At 33.6% G+C, this 18,736-nt stretch overlaps 3 protein-coding genes across 4 annotated transcripts; 2 read left to right on the top strand and 1 right to left on the bottom strand.

Annotated features, from left to right (window-relative positions):
* Positions 1 to 161: 161 nt before the first annotated feature.
* On the top strand, positions 162 to 6,429 carry LOC120257508 (signal recognition particle subunit SRP72). Its single transcript, XM_039264963.1, has 6 exons — positions 162 to 370; positions 469 to 605; positions 1,467 to 1,825; positions 3,691 to 3,787; positions 3,865 to 4,152; positions 5,215 to 6,429. Exons 1-6 carry the CDS (start codon positions 232 to 234, stop codon positions 6,226 to 6,228), a joined length of 2,034 nt encoding a protein of 677 aa, XP_039120897.1. The 5' UTR covers positions 162 to 231; the 3' UTR covers positions 6,229 to 6,429.
* A 2,221-nt stretch (positions 6,430 to 8,650) lies between these two features.
* Positions 8,651 to 11,962, bottom strand: LOC120257515 (cytosolic Fe-S cluster assembly factor NBP35). Its single transcript, XM_039264977.1, has 3 exons — positions 11,856 to 11,962; positions 11,642 to 11,743; positions 8,651 to 9,644 (listed from the first exon to the last, which is right to left on the bottom strand). Exons 1-3 carry the CDS (start codon positions 11,920 to 11,922, stop codon positions 8,743 to 8,745), a joined length of 1,071 nt encoding a protein of 356 aa, XP_039120911.1. The 5' UTR covers positions 11,923 to 11,962; the 3' UTR covers positions 8,651 to 8,742.
* Positions 11,963 to 13,374: 1,412 nt separating this feature from the next.
* Positions 13,375 to 18,736, top strand: LOC120257514 (lysine histidine transporter 2-like). 2 transcript variants are annotated; one of them, XM_039264976.1, is made up of 10 exons: positions 13,375 to 13,446; positions 13,579 to 13,639; positions 13,731 to 14,011; positions 15,595 to 15,752; positions 16,723 to 17,106; positions 17,237 to 17,630; positions 17,901 to 18,006; positions 18,095 to 18,186; positions 18,298 to 18,366; positions 18,444 to 18,736. In XM_039264976.1, the coding sequence occupies exons 4-10, from the start codon at positions 15,607 to 15,609 to the stop codon at positions 18,540 to 18,542; spliced, it is 1,290 nt and encodes a 429-aa protein (XP_039120910.1). In that variant the 5' UTR covers positions 13,375 to 13,446; positions 13,579 to 13,639; positions 13,731 to 14,011; positions 15,595 to 15,606; the 3' UTR covers positions 18,543 to 18,736. The 2 variants fall into 2 exon arrangements, with proteins under 2 accessions (XP_039120910.1, XP_039120909.1); XM_039264975.1 differs by having other exon boundaries at positions 15,581 to 15,752.

The raw sequence follows: 18,736 nt of genomic DNA, 5'->3' as shown, positions 1-18,736 counted from the left end.
TATATTTATTTTTTTTTCTTTTAAACTATATGAATTAAAAAAGTCTATAGGGCCAAAATTTATTTATAAAAAGACAAAAAAAAAGAGTCGATCTGGCAATGAGTACTATCTCTAGGAGATCCAACGGTGTAAAACCGATCTAGGTTCAAGCTTTCTCTAACTCTAGACGAAGCGCGATAACCTAACTCTCAGACGCCACCTCCTCCGTCACCGATCGTCGAGGAAAAGGTCATGGCGCCGAAGGCCAAGCCCAAGCCCTCAGCGCCGCCGGCCACCGCCGCTCCGGTCCCTCTCGAGGATCTATTCGCCACCCTCCATCGCCACATCGAAAGCTTCCAATACGAATCTGCCGCTAAAGTCGCAGATCAAAGTATGGCCCTTCTCCATCTTCGGTTTCTGTTCCGTTCTTCACTTTTTTCATGGTTTTTCTCATTTTTACTGTGATCTTGTAATTTTGCATTCTTGAAGTTCTCGTGGCCTCTCCTGGTGACGAGGATGCGGTAAGATGCAAGGTCGTGGCATTGATTAAAGCCGATGCGATTGATCGGGCTATGTCTGCGATCAAGACCTTCGAAAAGCTCCCGATTGATCTTAAATTCTACAAGGTAATGTCATTGCTTTATGAGGAGATTCGCTGCGCTTTGGATTACTGTTAATCAGACTATGATTTAAGTCTGGATAAATTTTCAATTTTTTTTTCCTCGCTGAATTTGTCAATGCCGTAAATTTATCAGCATGTTTTAAATTCTTCTTTTGCCCAATTCAGGGAAATTGAGAATGTGTATGAACTGTGATATAATATAAACATGGGATGTACCTGCGACTGAGTTAATTGTTTGTGATATTGTGCGACATTGCTAAATTGTCCGCCTGACCAGTTACCAAAGGCTTGTACTTCTTTGTATCTGATTGTTGTTATCAATCTCTGACTATCATTCACCAAATCACTCTTCTAAATGATGTGTGAGGTTGGTATATTTTGATAGCTATCTTGCACGCAGAACAATCAATGCAAGGGTTTATCTGAAGGAATTTATATGATTTTTAAATGGCTTGAATTTGATTCGCTGAAACTATTTTTTGTGCAAGACAGATCTGTATGAACCTATTACTAAAGCATATCACGCCACAGTTGGATTATCCACTTAACTAAGTTATGGAAAGCAATTTATATCATGTCGTTTCAATATGCTTGAATTAGTTTGATTATGTGTATGTTGTTTTATGTATCAATTGTGTATTATACTGTCAAATCTTAGTACAAGTCAGGGTACCATGTTCACATATAAGCTGCTCGTTTGTGAGTAACAATAGATTTTATTTGTATTTCTATGTGATTTTACAAATTTTTTATCAAATAGCTATTTTTGGTGGCTTCATCTACTGTTTGTTCATCACAGTGAATACTTGGATTGACTAGTTTGATCCACAACTTACTTTTTTGTATTTATTTGCATTATTCCCAGGCATATTGCTTGTATAGGCAAAACAAACTGCAAGACGCATTGAGTACGTTAGATGGCCAAGAAAGAAATACTATGGTTTTGCTGTTGGAATCTCATATTCTTTATAGATTGGGAAGAATGGATGCTTGCCTAGAAAACTATGAGAAACTTCAAAAGTTTAAGATTGATTCTATAGATGTAAAGACAAATATAATTGCTGCTCTGGTGTCAGCCGGAAGAGGCTCTGAAGTTCAAGGAATGATGGATGCCCTTAAAGTTAAAACTTCAAGCAGCTTTGATATGGCTTATAATGTGTCTTGCTCTTTGATTCAGAACAAAAGATACGCTGAAGCTGAACAATTGCTGCTTTCAGCACGAAGGTGACTGCTGTGAACTCTTATTATAATGAAAAGTACTCAATTTGCTCTTGTTGATCTTCACTACATATTAGGATAGCTGCCTATTTTCTACCTGATCAAATTATCTTATTCTCCAGTATATATACTGTAAAAATTTAAGGATATTAACCTGTGGTGGAATTTAGATATTCTAAGTGTTTCATAGCATATTGTCAGATTAGAAACCTCATGTGTAGAAATCGAGCATAAATTTATGAATTTATTTGTTCATGGTTATTGTGATGAACTAAAGGTTTCCTATGCATGGATTGTTTTTGTGCATCAAGTCATAATGTTGCTGTAACTATTGACCTTAATCATTGAATGTTATCATTACCTACTAGATGATTTAGCAAGTCCAAGCGCATTTTTTCTGATTCAGGTAGAATGATTACAGTATCTTAATTTTTGTGCTAATTCCCAAACTTTGAATTTAGATTTTTGTATGTGCATGTGCTGGAACATAATTGTTTTGCATGATATTTTGCAATGTTTTGATTGCGCAAAGCTTCTTCTGATGAATAATAAAACTGAGGGTCCTATTTATATAATGTTCTCTCAGCGGAAGCATGATTCTTGTGATTGAAATGCTAAGATTGAGAATCTCTTGGGATTGGTCTGGTCAATGGGATGGGATGCGGTTCATCTGTAGGGGAGATGACCTGAACATTTCCCTTTCCCACAGTTCTTCCCTTATGAGTACATCCCATGTCCGTACTATCCTATTTATCTCTTTGTTGGTTTCATCTCTCTGAAACCTAAAATTTGTCAAAAAAATTTGGACCCTAATGTAGAATTATGCATCGTTTTAGAAAGACCACATCATCTATGAACCTCTTTTTCATCTGTTAAACTTCATAGTTTTATAGCATTAAAGATATGCTATCAAGAAATTATAATGATTGATTTTAAAGCATCATCTTAACCTTAGCATTTTTCTACTTTTACTTTCTATACTTATCATGATTTTATCATTTCACGCTTTTATCTGCTTGAATATAACTCAACAACAGAAGTTATATTTGATTGAAGAGGGAAACCTGATGGATATAGTGAAGAATACAATTTATGCTATATATAGTTTTCCATTTAGGTGGAAAATGAAAGGCTCACTGAAAATGGCGCTTGAGAATGAAGCGTGACTTTCATACATAATGACGTTAGTTTCCTGTCACATGCAAGTGTGTATTGTGGAAGTGCTGATCCCATGGTACCAAATCAAATGTGCTGACATACAATTTTTATGCGCATTAATGTGATCAGGCTATTTAAGTAATGAGGATTCATTTATTTGAAAACTTTCTAGAATTTATGGTAACTCATGTTTCACAGTCAAAATGAAGAGAAGATAGTTTAGGTGATAGGGGATGGAAGAGACGAGATCAAAGAAAGTGTTTTACAGTAGGGGTGTGTTTGTACTTGTTCTGGTGCTCTGAGCTTATTATGAAATTCTCAGATAGTTAAATTTGGGTTTCCTGGTCTCAAGGTAGAATGCCATTTTGTTGATCATATATAGGGATTATTAAAGTCTATTCACCAGGCCGCCGACTGCATACTCACCATGATCAGTCTTTTGTGGAGTCGTAAGAATTTTCAACCCTCAACTATCTGCTAAAAGTGATGTGGTTGATCTTAAGATGTTATTAATAATTAAAATGTAATACCTGCTGCTTTTTGACTTGTTTTTGAAACAAGGGAAAAGTTGCCACTGAACTCTTGATATGCTATAATCTTCAAACAGATGAAGATGTTTCAGCTCTTATTTATTTATTTATTTATTATTTTTTTTTATATGAGGTTCTCTTTTTGCCTGGGAATTAAAAAAGGCTAACATAATTGCTTGTCAGAATTGGTCAGGAAGCACTAATGGAGGATGACTTTGCTGATGATGAAATAGAAGCTGAATTAGCTCCTATAGCTGTCCAGCTGGCATATGTACAGCAGGTGGATGGCAAGCATATTGTATATTTCATTTTTTGAAAGAGTAAATTGACCTTTAACTTAAGTCATCTTCTTTTCAGTTGATGGGAAGTACGCCAGAAACCATTGAAGCATATGCTAGTATTGTAAACCGGAACCTGGCTGATACTTCATCACTGGCAGTGGCAACCAATAACCTTGTTGCGCTGAAGGGCACCAAGGATGTTTCTGATAGCCTACGAAAGCTTGATCGGTTAATAGAGAAAGCCAATGGCTCACAGCAATTGCAGCTTGCTAATGGTCTTGACTTCAAGTTATTCCCAAGACAGAAGGAAGCTCTATACTCGAATCGGTTGCTTCTTCTTCTTCAGGCTAATAGACTGGATCAGGTTTGTGCTTTCAAATTTATGCTGCTGACGATTACTAAGTTGTTTGAATTTCATAACTTTCTTTTGGTGCATATGGCCAAATCATTTCAAAGCAGTTAACCAATTTAACCTGATTATTAAAACACTAATCTTCATTTGGTAATGAGCATTGCCATTTGATGAACACCATTGATAGGAACGTATTTTTTCTCATCCCAAACTATTCATAGTTATCAATCATCACAGCTTTAGTATGCTCAGATTGTTGTTTGCATTCATTTGTTTTATGTCTTGTTTTTAATTCTTCTTCTGAGGTTGTCATGTAGTCTATTTGTCTCATCTATTTTTTTGGTATCATAGAATATTGATTTACTTGTTAGCAATAAGGTTGCCTAGTTTGAGTTTTTAATGCTTGTTTGGAGCAGAAATCCAATTAGAAAAACAGGTGTACAATAAATAAATAAAATAATTAATAAATGAGGATGAAGTTGAATGGAGAGTAAATGAGAGTATGAAACAAATTAAGAATAGAAAGATGGAATAAAAAATGAGAATATTTTCAAAGAAGCAACATATCTGATTTATATATTATTGAACTGCAAGATACAAGTATCTTGCAATTTATACCTTCAATAAGTTTGGATTGTTTAATGTGTTAAGTTCAATTGAGCCATGATTGATTCAGTTATACATTTGCTTTTCATGGTAGTCCCATCAAAACTAAACTTATCTGGTTTAATGTGATAGTAAAATGTACCTCAGTGTGATTCTTTACATTCCATATATTTCTCTTTATATATTCAATTTCATTGTGGAAAATATTTTTGAGTGGTTTATTATTATTTTTTTCTTTTGTTCAAAACTTATTGTTATATTTCTTGTAGAATTCATAATTGCTATATTTTATAAGATGTCCTTTTCTGGAATCAGAACCCTATGTTAATGTTGAAGAATCTAAAACTAGCTTATTGCAGATATACTTCGTTGGTGAAAATTGCAAGTAAATGATACCATTTTCGGCTTCAATGGTGTACTTTATGAAAGAGCAATACTCATGTTGAATTTTACTTTTATGCTCAACAGGCTCAGGAACTAGTAACCCTGCTTCAAGACATGTTCCCAGAAAGCATTACACCTGTATTGCTTCAAGCTGCTGTTCTAGTTAAGGAAAAAAAGGTATCAAAAGCTGAAGAGATCCTTGGACAGTTTGCGGACAGATTTCCTGACAAGTCCAAGCCAGTTCTCCTTGCCAGGGCTCAAATTGCTGCCGCTGCTGGCCACTCACAGACAGCAGCGGACTCTTTGGCCAAGATAGCTGACATTCAACACATGCCTGCCACTGTTGCTACTATAGTTTCTCTCCGGGAACGTTTAGGTGACATTAGTGGTGCTGTAGCAGTCCTTGACTCTGCTATCCAATGGTGGAAGAATGCCATGACAGAAGATAGCAAATTTGGCATAATTACACAGGAGGCTGCAACCTTTAAACTCAATCATGGACTTGAGAATGAAGCCTCTCAACTTTACGAAGAACTTGTGAAGAATCACGGGAGTGTCGATGCTTTGGTTGGCCTTGTTATCACAGCTGCCCGGTCTGATCTTGAAAAGGCAGAGTTTTACGAGAAGGAACTGAGGGCTTTATCAGGCCTGAAAGGGATCAATGTCGAGAGCCTGGAGAAGACATCAGGAGCAAAGCATGTCGAGGGTGCTCATGTGGGTAAGACAGAAGTTTCCGAGGAGGTTAAAAAGGCGCGTGCAAAAAAGAGAAAGAGGAAGCCTAGGTATCCTAAGGGCTTTGATCCAGCAAACCCTGGACCTCCGCCAGATCCTGAGAGATGGCTGCCAAAGAGAGAAAGGTCAAGTTATCGGCCCCGGAGGAAGGACAAGAGAGGTCAGGTTAGAGGCTCTCAAGGAGCTGTTGCTAAGGAGAAACATGAGGCTTCTTCGGCGACAAACACAACCGTCACAACAAGTAGCAGTGCCATCACTTCAAAGGCAAGTCAGTCAGCTGCTGGTGTTTCCAAAAAAAGTGGTGCCGGTAGCTCTGAGCAACCGAAAGCTTCTTCGTCCAAGTCAAGGAAGAAATCCAGATCTTAAAAGTAGCTACTAGACTGAAGTTTCTTCTTTTTCTTGATTGCTTTATAATATCTAGAACTTTTTGGCCGGGAACTTTTAAATGATAATATCCGCTGAGGTAAATTAGGATATTTTGTGTTACTTCGAAGAATGTATTTACAAGAATAATTTTCCATGTTTATTATCCTTTTCATTCCCTTTTTTACAATATATGATTGAAAACTTTCGCTGTTTTTGTTTTGGTATGGTAATTAAGTTGATTCCTAATCAGCATGATTAGCAAGCATAGATACTGTTGTTTGTAATTGTGATCAAACTGTCTGGGGTTGTCACTTGGATCTCTCAGTTTATGCTGACATTCTTTTTCAGTAGTATATTATTTATGCAAGTGTGTGCATGTTGTTTTGAAATATTTTCAAGATTTTGGATGAAAAAAAAAAAGAAAAAAAATCACATTTGATAATTAAAAATATTGATCATCAAAAAGTTAATTAAATAGAAAGATTCTTTAGAAATTATACTGCTCAAATACGAACGAGATAAAAACATTGGATTTTTGCCTGAAGTGCACGCTTGTTAACACAAACAGTGCACAAGTTCTAGTTCTCTAGTGTAACTTCATGTATTGTTACATTCTAAACTCAGTAAAATACTACTATTTAGGAATGTATCAGATACAAAAATAACTAATGAAAATCACTAAATCGATTCATATAAATAAAATAAAAAAAATATTAGATTTTACTTAAGTACATGTGATGCAAAAGTGTAAATTTTAAGCCATGAATTATCATATTATCGAACTTTTGGCATTGTTGAGTAATCTGATGTACTATGATAACAATTGGACATTATTAATTAAAATGCGTATAAATCAATTTTATGTCCTTATAAAATTTTAACATGTATATATATATATATATATATACACTATAACAATGATAATTAGATATATTAAGTATTATGTGTAGAAATCTATTTTAATTAATATCCAACTTTTTGTGATAGTGATGAAATATTTTTAAAATTTCTAATTAAACACCTTGAATATTAACCAATTCAACAAAAATGATATTTTACAAAAATGATATTTTACAAAAAGGAAATTTTATCAACAATTTGGTACTAAAGTTTTAAGATTTGATAATAATTTATCTGTATATAACCAAAGACTTTTCTGAAAAAATTCATGTGCATCTTCATGGGGATATAAATAAAAGGTGCTTTCCTCTCTAGAGTTTGGGAATCATGTGATTATATTTGAACTGCAATAATTATTCTATATATGCTATGTCCTACATCCTAGGAAAAAAAACATGAATTTATTTATTTATTTGGTGATTAACTTTAGGTTAGAGTGAGAATCAAGTGAGCTTTAACTTTATATATAGTCTTCTGTTTTTTTCCTCTCCTAAGCAAGGACAAAAATACAACTCATAATATTTAATACTTTGATTGTTAATTGAATTGAAGCTATTACAAAAATAAAAAAAATAAAAAAGTAGAATACATTATTTAGTCTCTCTAATATTGTCAGTCTGCTCTTTTAATCCTTCTATTAAAAGGAGTAAATAAGATATTCTACCAATAAAAAAATAAAAAATAACTATTACTCATAAAAGAATGACCATGCATCATGCGCTGTTGTTTCTTTTTACAAACACAAATATATAAATATACACTAAAACATATAAATATATATGCACGCACACAAATATACAAACACAAATAGAAGTTGGATTTATACAAGAGAGGTCTCATTTGAGAGAAGCATGAAGAAGAAGAAGCAGCAGCAAAAAAAGCATGAGAGTGAGAAAGAGGTAGTGAAGAGAGGAAAGAAGGCAAATCAGGGGGCCATTTTGAGGGTGTTCAAGTGCAACAAAGAAAAGGTTTGCAAGTTCAAGAGGAGCTTTATCATCAAACAAGTTGGTGCTGCCTCATTTGCTGCCGTCTTCTTGCTTTATATTATTTCTCCCTCTCATTAGAAATATGTGTATATATACACATATGATGTCTCATTTCATTTAGATTAAATTATCATGTAATGTTATTTTGACTTGCAACCATTATATATATATATGAACCATCATAGAAATTATACGTGCACTGTATAATTGAGACTTTTTATGCATACACTCCTATAAAGCTGAAATTGTATGTATTCAGGTTTTATAGGAGTATATATACACACATATATATATATATATATATATATGCAACCCTAATCCTGTAAATGCATAAATATAGATTATAATGTGTGCTTGGATGAAGTCCTAAAACATATAAACAAAAGAAACTCCATTGCTCATAAAAGCGCAATATGGAACACATCCATTAACAATAACTGAAAAAGATACTTCAAAATTCTAATTATTATTGGAAATGTTGTCATTTTTACAGTACAGAAGAAAACACAATTGATTCAAACATAAGGCAAAAGAACACAAAAACCTATTAATTTGGACCATAGACAGTCATCTTAATTGTTTGTATATTGTATATAAATATGTAAATTAAAATTCAAAACATGAACTACTATTCCTGGGAGACAATCAACTTCTCTATAATTCTTCTCAGAGCAGGGGCACTAGCAATGCATTTCTTGTCTGTGAAGCATGACCTGCCTTCCTCTGCAGCTTTGCACAGCTGGGGATCCATTGGTACCTTACCGAGGAATGGTACTCCCATCTCTGAGCACATCCTTGCGGCGCCGCCCCCACTGCTATCGAATACTTCCTTACGAACAAACAAAGTCAGCATCTCAGGTGCATGTGTCTTCATATAATTCAATGCCCACTCTGTGACATCTTCTTCCTCTCCGCTCTCACTTAACTTCGCAAACCCAACATCCGAGATCGGCAGCATCAACCCGCTCATGTTCTCCACGACACCAAGAATAGGAAGGCCTACCTTCTTGCAAAAGCTAATCTCCTTGCGCACATCTATCAGTGAGACCTGTTGGGGGGTGGTGACGATAATAGCACCATCTATTCCGCTGGCCAGCAGAAACTGCACAATGGAGATGTGCTCGTCTGATGTCCCCGGGGGTGCATCTACCACAAGGTAGTCGAGCTCACCCCAGTGCACATCCTTCAGGAATTGTTTGATTAGACCATTCTTTCGGGGACCTCTCCATATGACTGCCTCATCAGGGTGTGGAAGCATGAAACCAATAGACATGACCCCGAGATTGGATTCAAGGTAGATTGGGGACCAGCCAAGGTTACTTTGGTGGATATCCTGCCCTTCCAGGCCCAGCATTTTAGGGATGCTTGGCCCACATATATCTATGTCAAGAAGACCAACCTGGTGATCCATGCCAGCAAGAGCAAAAGAGAGTTGGGCAGAGAATGTGCTCTTTCCAACACCACCCTTACCAGACAAAACTAGAATCTTGTGTTTGACAGTAGCCATTCGCTCTGATATGGCAACCAAGTCTGTCAATATGAAAAAGGAACTTACATCAGTACTGATCAATACACTCTCCAATGTCTAGATGGCATGCCTCATCTTTTGCTTTCATTAAAAATAGCAATGTATATCAGTATTTAGAAGACTAAAATGCAATAATATGGACATTTACAGGCTTAGAATCCTCAAGAGAAATCAAATAAGCCGAACAATTCATGCATGTATCATTAAAAATTTTAGCAACACTTGCACTGGAAATAAGCAGGTGTTGTTCAAAAATTCAATTCTACTTGTCATCTAAAGAATTTACAAACTATAAGGTCAACCACAGTGTAGTTCAAGACATGGCTATCCTGGTTTAACAACTTTAATGTTAGACAAGCTCCCTTTGTTTCAAAGAGAAGCTTGGGGGTCATAGTTCTAATTTTACAGGCTGACTGACATAGGATTTTATAACATAGCTTCTTGAGAAGCTAGGCCGTTCAGACTCTTGCATTAAATTTTACTAGTTTGACAGCTTTTAAGAATTTAAGTTGAGAATCTATGGTTTCAACAGTGAACGACCCAGCCAACTTTTCTATATGAGGAACTAAAATAAGTATGCTAACATATAGATCTAGTTTCATATTAAATACATATGACTTGGAAATTGTCTCTCGTGCAAACTTTAATGGCATGATACATTATAATGCTTAGGTTGAGGAAGACTGGCATCAGCATATACATATCCTGACAAAATATAATTCCTTGCATTCTTTAATATAATTTAAATCCACACTCAACATCCCAGTTCCAAGACTCATAGTACCAATTCCATCGTAAATTAGGCAAACACAAGACAAAAAGTATATGATCCAAAACTATTAACCATAACACCACCACCCTTGTTAATAATCTAACATCAACTCCCTCATCACCTTCTTCATACTAAAAAGTAACTAAATTCCTTCAAAGCAGCAGATTCAATAAGTTCCATCCAAGATTAGTTCTAGATATCCCCCACAATCTTAGTTACCATCTCACTATATGCAAACAAGCTTTCCTTCAGGTAGTTAAAAAAAACAAAAAAAACAAAAGATCATTTACTTATGTATGAGATCACTCAAACATCTCAAAAAGATACAGCTTTTCTATGAGCATATATAACTTCACAAAGCATGCTTATTAGTGTCAAAGCAAGTCCATGTGAAAGGCTCCGTTCATAACTTTTGGGAGAAAAGTTCAAGTTCTGTTAAAGGTTACTGGACAAGACACCTTCTGTTTGCTCTTGACAGTAAATAATAAATTAAATCCTGAAAATATTTTTAGGTGTTCAAGCTAAAGAAAAACATATAGATTGCATTTAGTTTCAAGTTTTTCTGCTCCCAACTAGGTGTCACAAAAGGTTGCTAAGTGCTAACTAATAACTATCGCGTACTTAGTAACTAATAACTACCAAATAAACCAAGCATTATAACAAGCTCAACAATAAAATTGATGATATCAAGGGATTTGAAAGTAAACTGGAAGGTCCCCCACAATCAATCCACGTCACGGTTTATATCAATCCATGGGAATCACGGTATTTTTATGTATGGTTTTTTATTTATAAAACATATATTTCCATTAAAAATTGTACAGAAAAACTATTCTACATAAACAAAATCCACAACATCATGAATTCTGAAGTGGCAATCTGAAATATATATATATATATATATATATATCCCAAAATCACTCCTTTTTTATCACTTTTATTCACTATCTAACAAGAAAACAGTTCTTTATCCTATATCAGTCGATAATTTCATTTAAAAACGAGAAAATGAATGGAAGTTACTAAAGCGCATAAAGGAAGGGCATAAACAATCATTAGGCAAGATAACAAACAACTCAAACAAAATTAGCATATCAAGTTCAATCAACTCAAAAGGAAGCAACAAAGAAGTAAAAAAACCCAAAGCTTCCAATGAAAACAAGAGAAACTAAACAGAAAAACAAGGGTTTTCCTTCTCAAATTCAAAGAAGAACAAGCAAAGAGTACCAGGATCAGGTCCTTTCGGTGCAGAGGCACATGCTTCTTGGTTAGGGCACCCCGCGCACGCGTCTGACTTCCCCGCCGACTCCGACTGCGGCCCCGGGCAATCTAACAACAAAAAAATTGGAAAAAAAATCACAAAAAATAAGAAAAAAACAGAGAAAAGTATGAATTTAAACAGCCAAAAGAGATTTAGGGTTCTAAGAGAGAGAAATCTCACGTTCGTTGGCATTTTCAGGGATCTCATGGTTCCCGTTCTCCATCTCTCGCTCCTCAGCCCTTCCCATTCTTGATATTAGGGTTTTCACGTTTTAAGATTTGACTAGATTATTTTCGGAAACCCCCTTATAAAACATTATATTTACTCCTATTTATTAATAAATCAAATTTTTATACATAAGTTTAAATTTATCTCACATCTTTTATTATTTTTATTAAAACTCCTTAACTTTTTTTTTAATTTATAATTATATAATATAATATTTATAAATATATTTATGTTATAATACACCTAATATAAGCTAATATTACCTTAAAAAAGAAATTAGGCATTGTATTACTTCTTTTGTGGAATATAATAAATTATTGATTAAAATAAAAAGGTTGTTTCTAGAAGGAGGGAAAGAAGAAAAAAACTCTTACCTGTTTAATTAAAAGGTTGTTCTTATGATCTTTGCTAATTGAATGACCGTTGACCAATTCAACGGGTATTCGATGGAGTCATCCGAGCTAATTTTTTGTGTTGATTTTTATATGATCTAACCTAAAGATATGATCAAGTTTAGTCGAATCAGGTCAAACTGATCAAGCCAAATTGGATTTCAAAATATTGATTTATATTATCTATGGGGTGTGCATAGTACGGCTATAACACTAGTATATATATATATATATATATACTTCTTTGGCATGGTTGATGTTTTTATATTTATTAAGATGTTGGTGATTTTGCTAATTGAATGATGAGGTGAACTTATCCAAATTTACCTCCGTTGACGTTTTCAGGGATTTCATGGTTCCCGTTCTCCATCTCTCGCTCCTCAACCCTTCCCATCCTCGTTATTAGGGTTTTCACGTTTTAAGATTTGACTCAGAAACCCCCTTATAAACATTATATTTACTCCTATTTATTAATAAATCAAATTATTATACATAAGTTTAAATCAAATAAAAGGTTGTTTCTAGAAGGAGGGAAAGAAGAAAGAAACTCTTTACTGTTTAATTAAAGGGTTGTTCATACATGCATGCGGTATGATCTTTCTTCTCTTTTCTAGAATAAATAATTAAACTCTAATAAATCTCATGCAAATGCCATGGTTTACCTGTTTAATTGAGAGGTTGTTCATGCATGCGTGTAGTATTGTTCCTTCTTTTTTTTTTTTGTAAAAATGAAATATATGATTAAAATATTAATCATATATATATACATTTTTATATAATATTAGTATATATATCATTGTAAATTCAAAATATTTATTTTTGAAATTATAAAAAAAATCATCATCATCATCTTTATGAATAAATTTTAAAATTATGAAAATCATTTTAATTTTTTTATATTTTAAAGTTTTATTGTTAGCCACATTGGTTGCATGAAATCTTGAGCATCTTTCTCACCCTCTTCTTAATTAGTTGGGACATACACTGTGCATGTACTTAGCTAGCTACCTCTCTTTTGCTCATTGTTTATAAATACTAGTTTGGATGTGTGGGACTTAACTACTGCGGCCTGTCTTCTTATATGTGATTTTGCCTTCTCATTCTGGTCATATATAGAAATATCTTCGCCGCGGCGCATTCTTTGTTGAAAGGTTTTTAGTTTTTCATGTGTTTTATTTTTTTTTTATATGAATTTTTCATTTATTGTTTTGATTTAAAAAAACTTATCCCATTTGGAAGTAATTAATTATAGTCTGAAAATCTTTTTTTTTTTCATACTATAGGAAGGAAAGGCCCCATTTCATGCAAGATCTGGCTTTATTCTTTTCTAGGAGTGTTGTTTGGGTAAGTACTATACTTTAAGGTTATATATTAATCTTGTCTATTAAAATTTATCCCTAGTTATTTATTTATTTATTTATTTATTATGATAAAGTGGATAAATCACAAATACATTAAAAAAATACAAGTAAAAAATAATAATAAAAAAACTCCACTAAGAGTGGAAGCAAAAGAGTACAACATAAGGAGACACTAGAAGGAGGAGAGAGACACTCCTAGACACAGCCGCACATCAGGGGAGCAACTAGCCAGAAAAATCCTTGTGCCTATTGGGATCCATCTCCTCGTGTAGAGGGCCCAAAAACTGGATACAACGTCGAACCGCATCAATAGACTCATCCAGCCTGTGCATCTCCCTAACTGGGACCACTTCTGGTAAGGCCCCTGACCTAGCTAATCTTATTATCTACATACAAAATATCAATAAGATTGGTTTATCAAACACGCATAAATATTAACAATCTAAACACATATTAATATATATTATTATATGGTAATTTGTATATTAATATATACAAACCATAAATTTAGTATATTATATATATTATTACTATTAAATGTATGGGTAATAACTATATATATATATATATATGTTATATTCGCAAAATATAATTTTATATCATAATACGATATAATGTATATATACCATATATATTATAATTATTGAAACACAGTTACCTCTCACATGAGAAAAATAACATTAACCAATTGGCCTACAAATTTTTCTTGTCTTAGTTTAAAACATAAATAAATATAAAGAAGTTACAAAATATTTTTTAAATTTAATCTCAAACAACAAAAAATTTAAAATAATTTATAATAACTTAAAAAATTTTATGACATATCAAAATAATTCTAAAAAGGATAAAAAAAGCTACATTTTTAATTTATTTATCTATTAAATTAAATTATTAAGCACACCTTTTTAAGTCAGACAAAAATGTATATATCAAGTAGTATTCTTATTTTTTTTAAATTGAAGTTATCATCAACTTATTTATTTATTATAATTAGGGTTGGGCTCTAGATTTTTACTTTGGTCTCGATAATAGGGTTATTATCGTGCTTATCATGTTGTTATTGAAAAAAAAGTTACAAATCAAAATAATATGGTGTGAACCATATTATTCAAAGATATTTTTTTTTACTAATATATTTTTTTATAAATTGATTTACATAATTTAAAAACAATTTTTTTGTAATTTTTATTTTTTTATTTTTATAAATTGAAACAAAATAATCTAATATATATGTGATAAATAAAAAAGTGCTTATTTAAGAGAATTTAAGAGTGTAGTATATGTAGAGATTTAGTCTTTATGAGTCAAAAAGACAATTAACAAAATAATTATTTTTTTAAAAAAATATTTATGAAAAATTTATTGTTTGATACATTGATATTTTTACTAATTGATTTGTATACTTTTTTTAATTTATTATATGGTTTCTTAATTTTTTTATAAATTAAATATATAAAAATATTTTTGATCCATATCCTACATCTATCTATATATAATTCTTTCCAATAAATATTGGAAACAAATGTAGTTCAGTGGTTGGGTTTTCTTATCCAAGTCCAAAGATCATGGGCTCAAATACCATAACTAACAAATACTTAGTATTAATAAAAAAACAAACAAAAACATTAAACCGGGCTTGACCCGGCCCGCCGGGCCCAACCGGGTTTTGACCCGGCGGGTCAACCCGCCGGGTCACGGGTTGGGAAAACCCCAACCCGTAACCGGCCCGTCTACAGTACGGGCCGGTTACGGGTCAATGAACCGGCCCGCCGGGTCATTGAACCGGCGGGCCGGGCACGGGCCGGGCCGGTTTTCCGGACGGCCCGTGCCCACCTCTACTATATAGTATACTATATATATTATGACAAATGTTAATATATATGTAAACCTATATTATATAATATATAATAATAATATACTCTAGACACCAAAATGAAGGGCGAGGGGGAGATGAAGGCCGGGAAATCCATTGATGATTGGTTGCCGATCACGTCGTCGAGGAAAGCCAAATGGTGGTACTCAGCGTTCCACAATGTCACTGCCATCGTCGGCGCCGGCGTGCTTAGCTTGCCGTACGCAATGGCGGAGCTGGGATGGTATGTATTCTTTGTTTTCATCTCTTTTTTCTTGGGATCTATGAATTCAGGTTTGAGTGGATTGCTCATCTTATTCTTTGTTCTTTGATAATTTTATACATGTTCTGTTTTTGGGTGGATAATCATTAAATAAAAGATAATTTTTTGTGATTCAAGGTATGTTTTCAAAGCTTGTAATGCTTGTGAATCAGTGTTTGGCTTGATATTATGATTTCCTTTGATTAATTTTTATGTGTTTATTTTGCTTTTTTGCTTAAAATCTTAGGCTTAAGTGGATTCCTCCTCATGAAAAAATAAAAAGCTTTTGAATTTTTTTTTTCCTTATTAAATCTTAAATCTTGGTTTTTTGTTTGAAGGATTCTAATATTGATAATTAATCATCTTCAAAAGTGAAGGTACTAATGGTTTTAAAACTGTATATGTATGTATGTATGTATGTATGTATTTTTCAAACTATGTAATTCTTGTACTGTAGTCTTTGGCTTGATATGTCATTGTAACAGAATCCTTCATTTGCGCGCATATAGTTACTTTTGTGGAATCTTAGGCTTGTCATGAGAACAGAAGCTGTTAAGATTTTATTTTAAAAGGAAAGGATAAACCACATTGCATTAAGTTAAAGTTTCTAACCTGGCTTTCAAACTATGGTTTAAGTTTTAGTTTTGGCTAGATAAAAGAGCTTACTACTGATCATATCCTTCGTACATCTTCTTTAGTATATTTTTTAATCCTAATATAAGCTTTTGTCAATGATTTTTCTAACCAGTTTCATACTAAATATCATTAATTCTCACACTTAAGTTTTCAAAAATGGAAATACTATTTGCTTAAAAGCTAGAGATATGAACTCTGACACTGTATGTCAATTAATACTCATTGCAGTTCTTGCATCTTTGTGAATATCATTAAATTTGAGAAATAACATTTTGTTAATGATCACTTCTCTGTTTTTTCATCACCATATAAACAGGGGTCCAGGTGTTACAGTGCTAATTTTATCATGGATCATCACATTTTATACACTCTGGCAAATGGTTGAGATGCATGAGATGGTGCCCGGTAAGCGGTTTGATCGATATCATGAACTAGGACAGCATGCTTTTGGAGAAAAGCTCGGCCTTTGGATCGTTGTGCCTCAGCAGCTCTTGGTTCAAGTAGGTACTAACATTGTCTACATGGTCACTGGTGGAAAATCTCTGAAGAAATTCCATGATGTTGTTTGCCCAAGTTGCAAGTCTATCAAGCTCACCTATTTCATCATGATCTTTGGCTCTGTTCACTTTGTTCTCTCCCAACTTCCTAACTTCAACTCAATTTCCGGAGTCTCCTTGGCAGCTGCTGTCATGTCTCTAAGGTAAATCACACTGAAATGTAATTACGCTGCTTCAAATGGTTGTAATTAATTCATCTAGGGAAAACAAGCCATTTAGTGATTGATACTGTCATGTATTTTTCTGATTGAAATTGGATTTGAATTTTACTAGTTATTCCACCATTGCATGGGGAGCTTCAGTTCATAAGGGAAGGCCAGAAACGGTGGATTATAGCTACAAGTCATCAACGAAAATTGGAGCTTTCTTCAGCTTCTTAAGTGCACTAGGAGATGTTGCTTTTGCCTATGCAGGACACAATGTGGTTTTGGAGATACAAGCAACAATTCCTTCAACTCCTGAAAAACCATCCAAGAAGCCTATGATGAAGGGTGTCATTGTTGCTTACATTGTGGTGGCCATGTGCTACTTCCCTGCTTCTCTGATCAGCTACTGGGCCTTCGGAAACTCTGTTGATGATAACATTCTCATCACGCTGGAGAAACCACGGTGGTTGATTGCAATGGCTAACATGATGGTTACAATTCATGTCATCGGCGGCTACCAGGTGTGCATGTTCTTGTTCATCCATCTTCTGTAAAACCATAACAACAACAACAACAACAACAACAGTATTATATTCATTCATACTCTGAATCAAAGAAATTTGGACAAATATTTGAAGAGATATCAGGCTAATTTTCCTCTGAAGTTTGATTCCATTTACTGAAAATGCAGAGGATCACTTGTTGCAAATCATAAAACTCATTGACACAAGACACAATATTATGAAATATCATATTAATTGATCCTATTTTGTGTGTTGATATTGTTACAGATCTTTGCCATGCCAGTTTTTGACATGATAGAGACAGTGCTGGTGAAGAAAATGAATTTCAAGCCTAGCTTTCCTCTCCGATTCATATCCCGCAGTATATATGTTGGTATGTTTCTTTCTTTTCAGTTTAACACAGACTGAAATGCAGAAAACTCTCAAATGCTTGTAAAAATTCACAATCTTTTCCTCTGCAGCACTCACAATGTTCGTAGGTATAAGCTTGCCATTCTTTGGTTCACTTATGGGATTCTTTGGTGGGTTTGCCTTTGCACCAACCACATACTTTGTGAGTTCATTCTTACAATCATCATTAATTTTCTGTTTCAAATAATTTCTGAGAAGAAAAAAAAAAACTAATGTTAATGTTTTTATTGATCCAAAACTTTCATGTTCTCAGCTTCCTTGCATCATGTGGCTTGTATTGTACAAACCTAAAATGTTTGGCTTATCTTGGACAGCTAATTGGGTTAGTTGAATACATTAATACTTTTTATTTGTATTTCTAAAACTAAGTTTTTTTCTTCTTCTTTTATTTCTCTACAGATTTGCATTATACTTGGTGTTCTACTGATGGTTTTGGCATCAATTGGTGCACTTAGGCAAATTATCTTGCAAGCAAAGAGTTACACTTTCTATTCATGAATTGATGAATATGAAAGTTTACTCTTTATGTTCGTAAATGAAGTCTATTTATTTAGCATGTATTGGTACAGCATGAAATGTTTCTATGAACCACTGTTTCCTTTTCCAACAACAGATTTGTTAATTATCTGGGGTTCACTGAAGTATAATATGTGATTATGAGTTAATAAGTTCCATGATTTAGGATTTAAGCA

The sequence above is a fragment of the Dioscorea cayenensis genome, unplaced genomic scaffold (assembly GCF_009730915.1).
Source record: "Dioscorea cayenensis subsp. rotundata cultivar TDr96_F1 unplaced genomic scaffold, TDr96_F1_v2_PseudoChromosome.rev07_lg8_w22 25.fasta BLBR01002168.1, whole genome shotgun sequence".
Lineage (NCBI taxonomy): Eukaryota > Viridiplantae > Streptophyta > Magnoliopsida > Dioscoreales > Dioscoreaceae > Dioscorea > Dioscorea cayenensis.
Note: the sequence above shows the minus strand (reverse complement) of the source record. Positions and strands in the feature narration are given on the sequence as shown.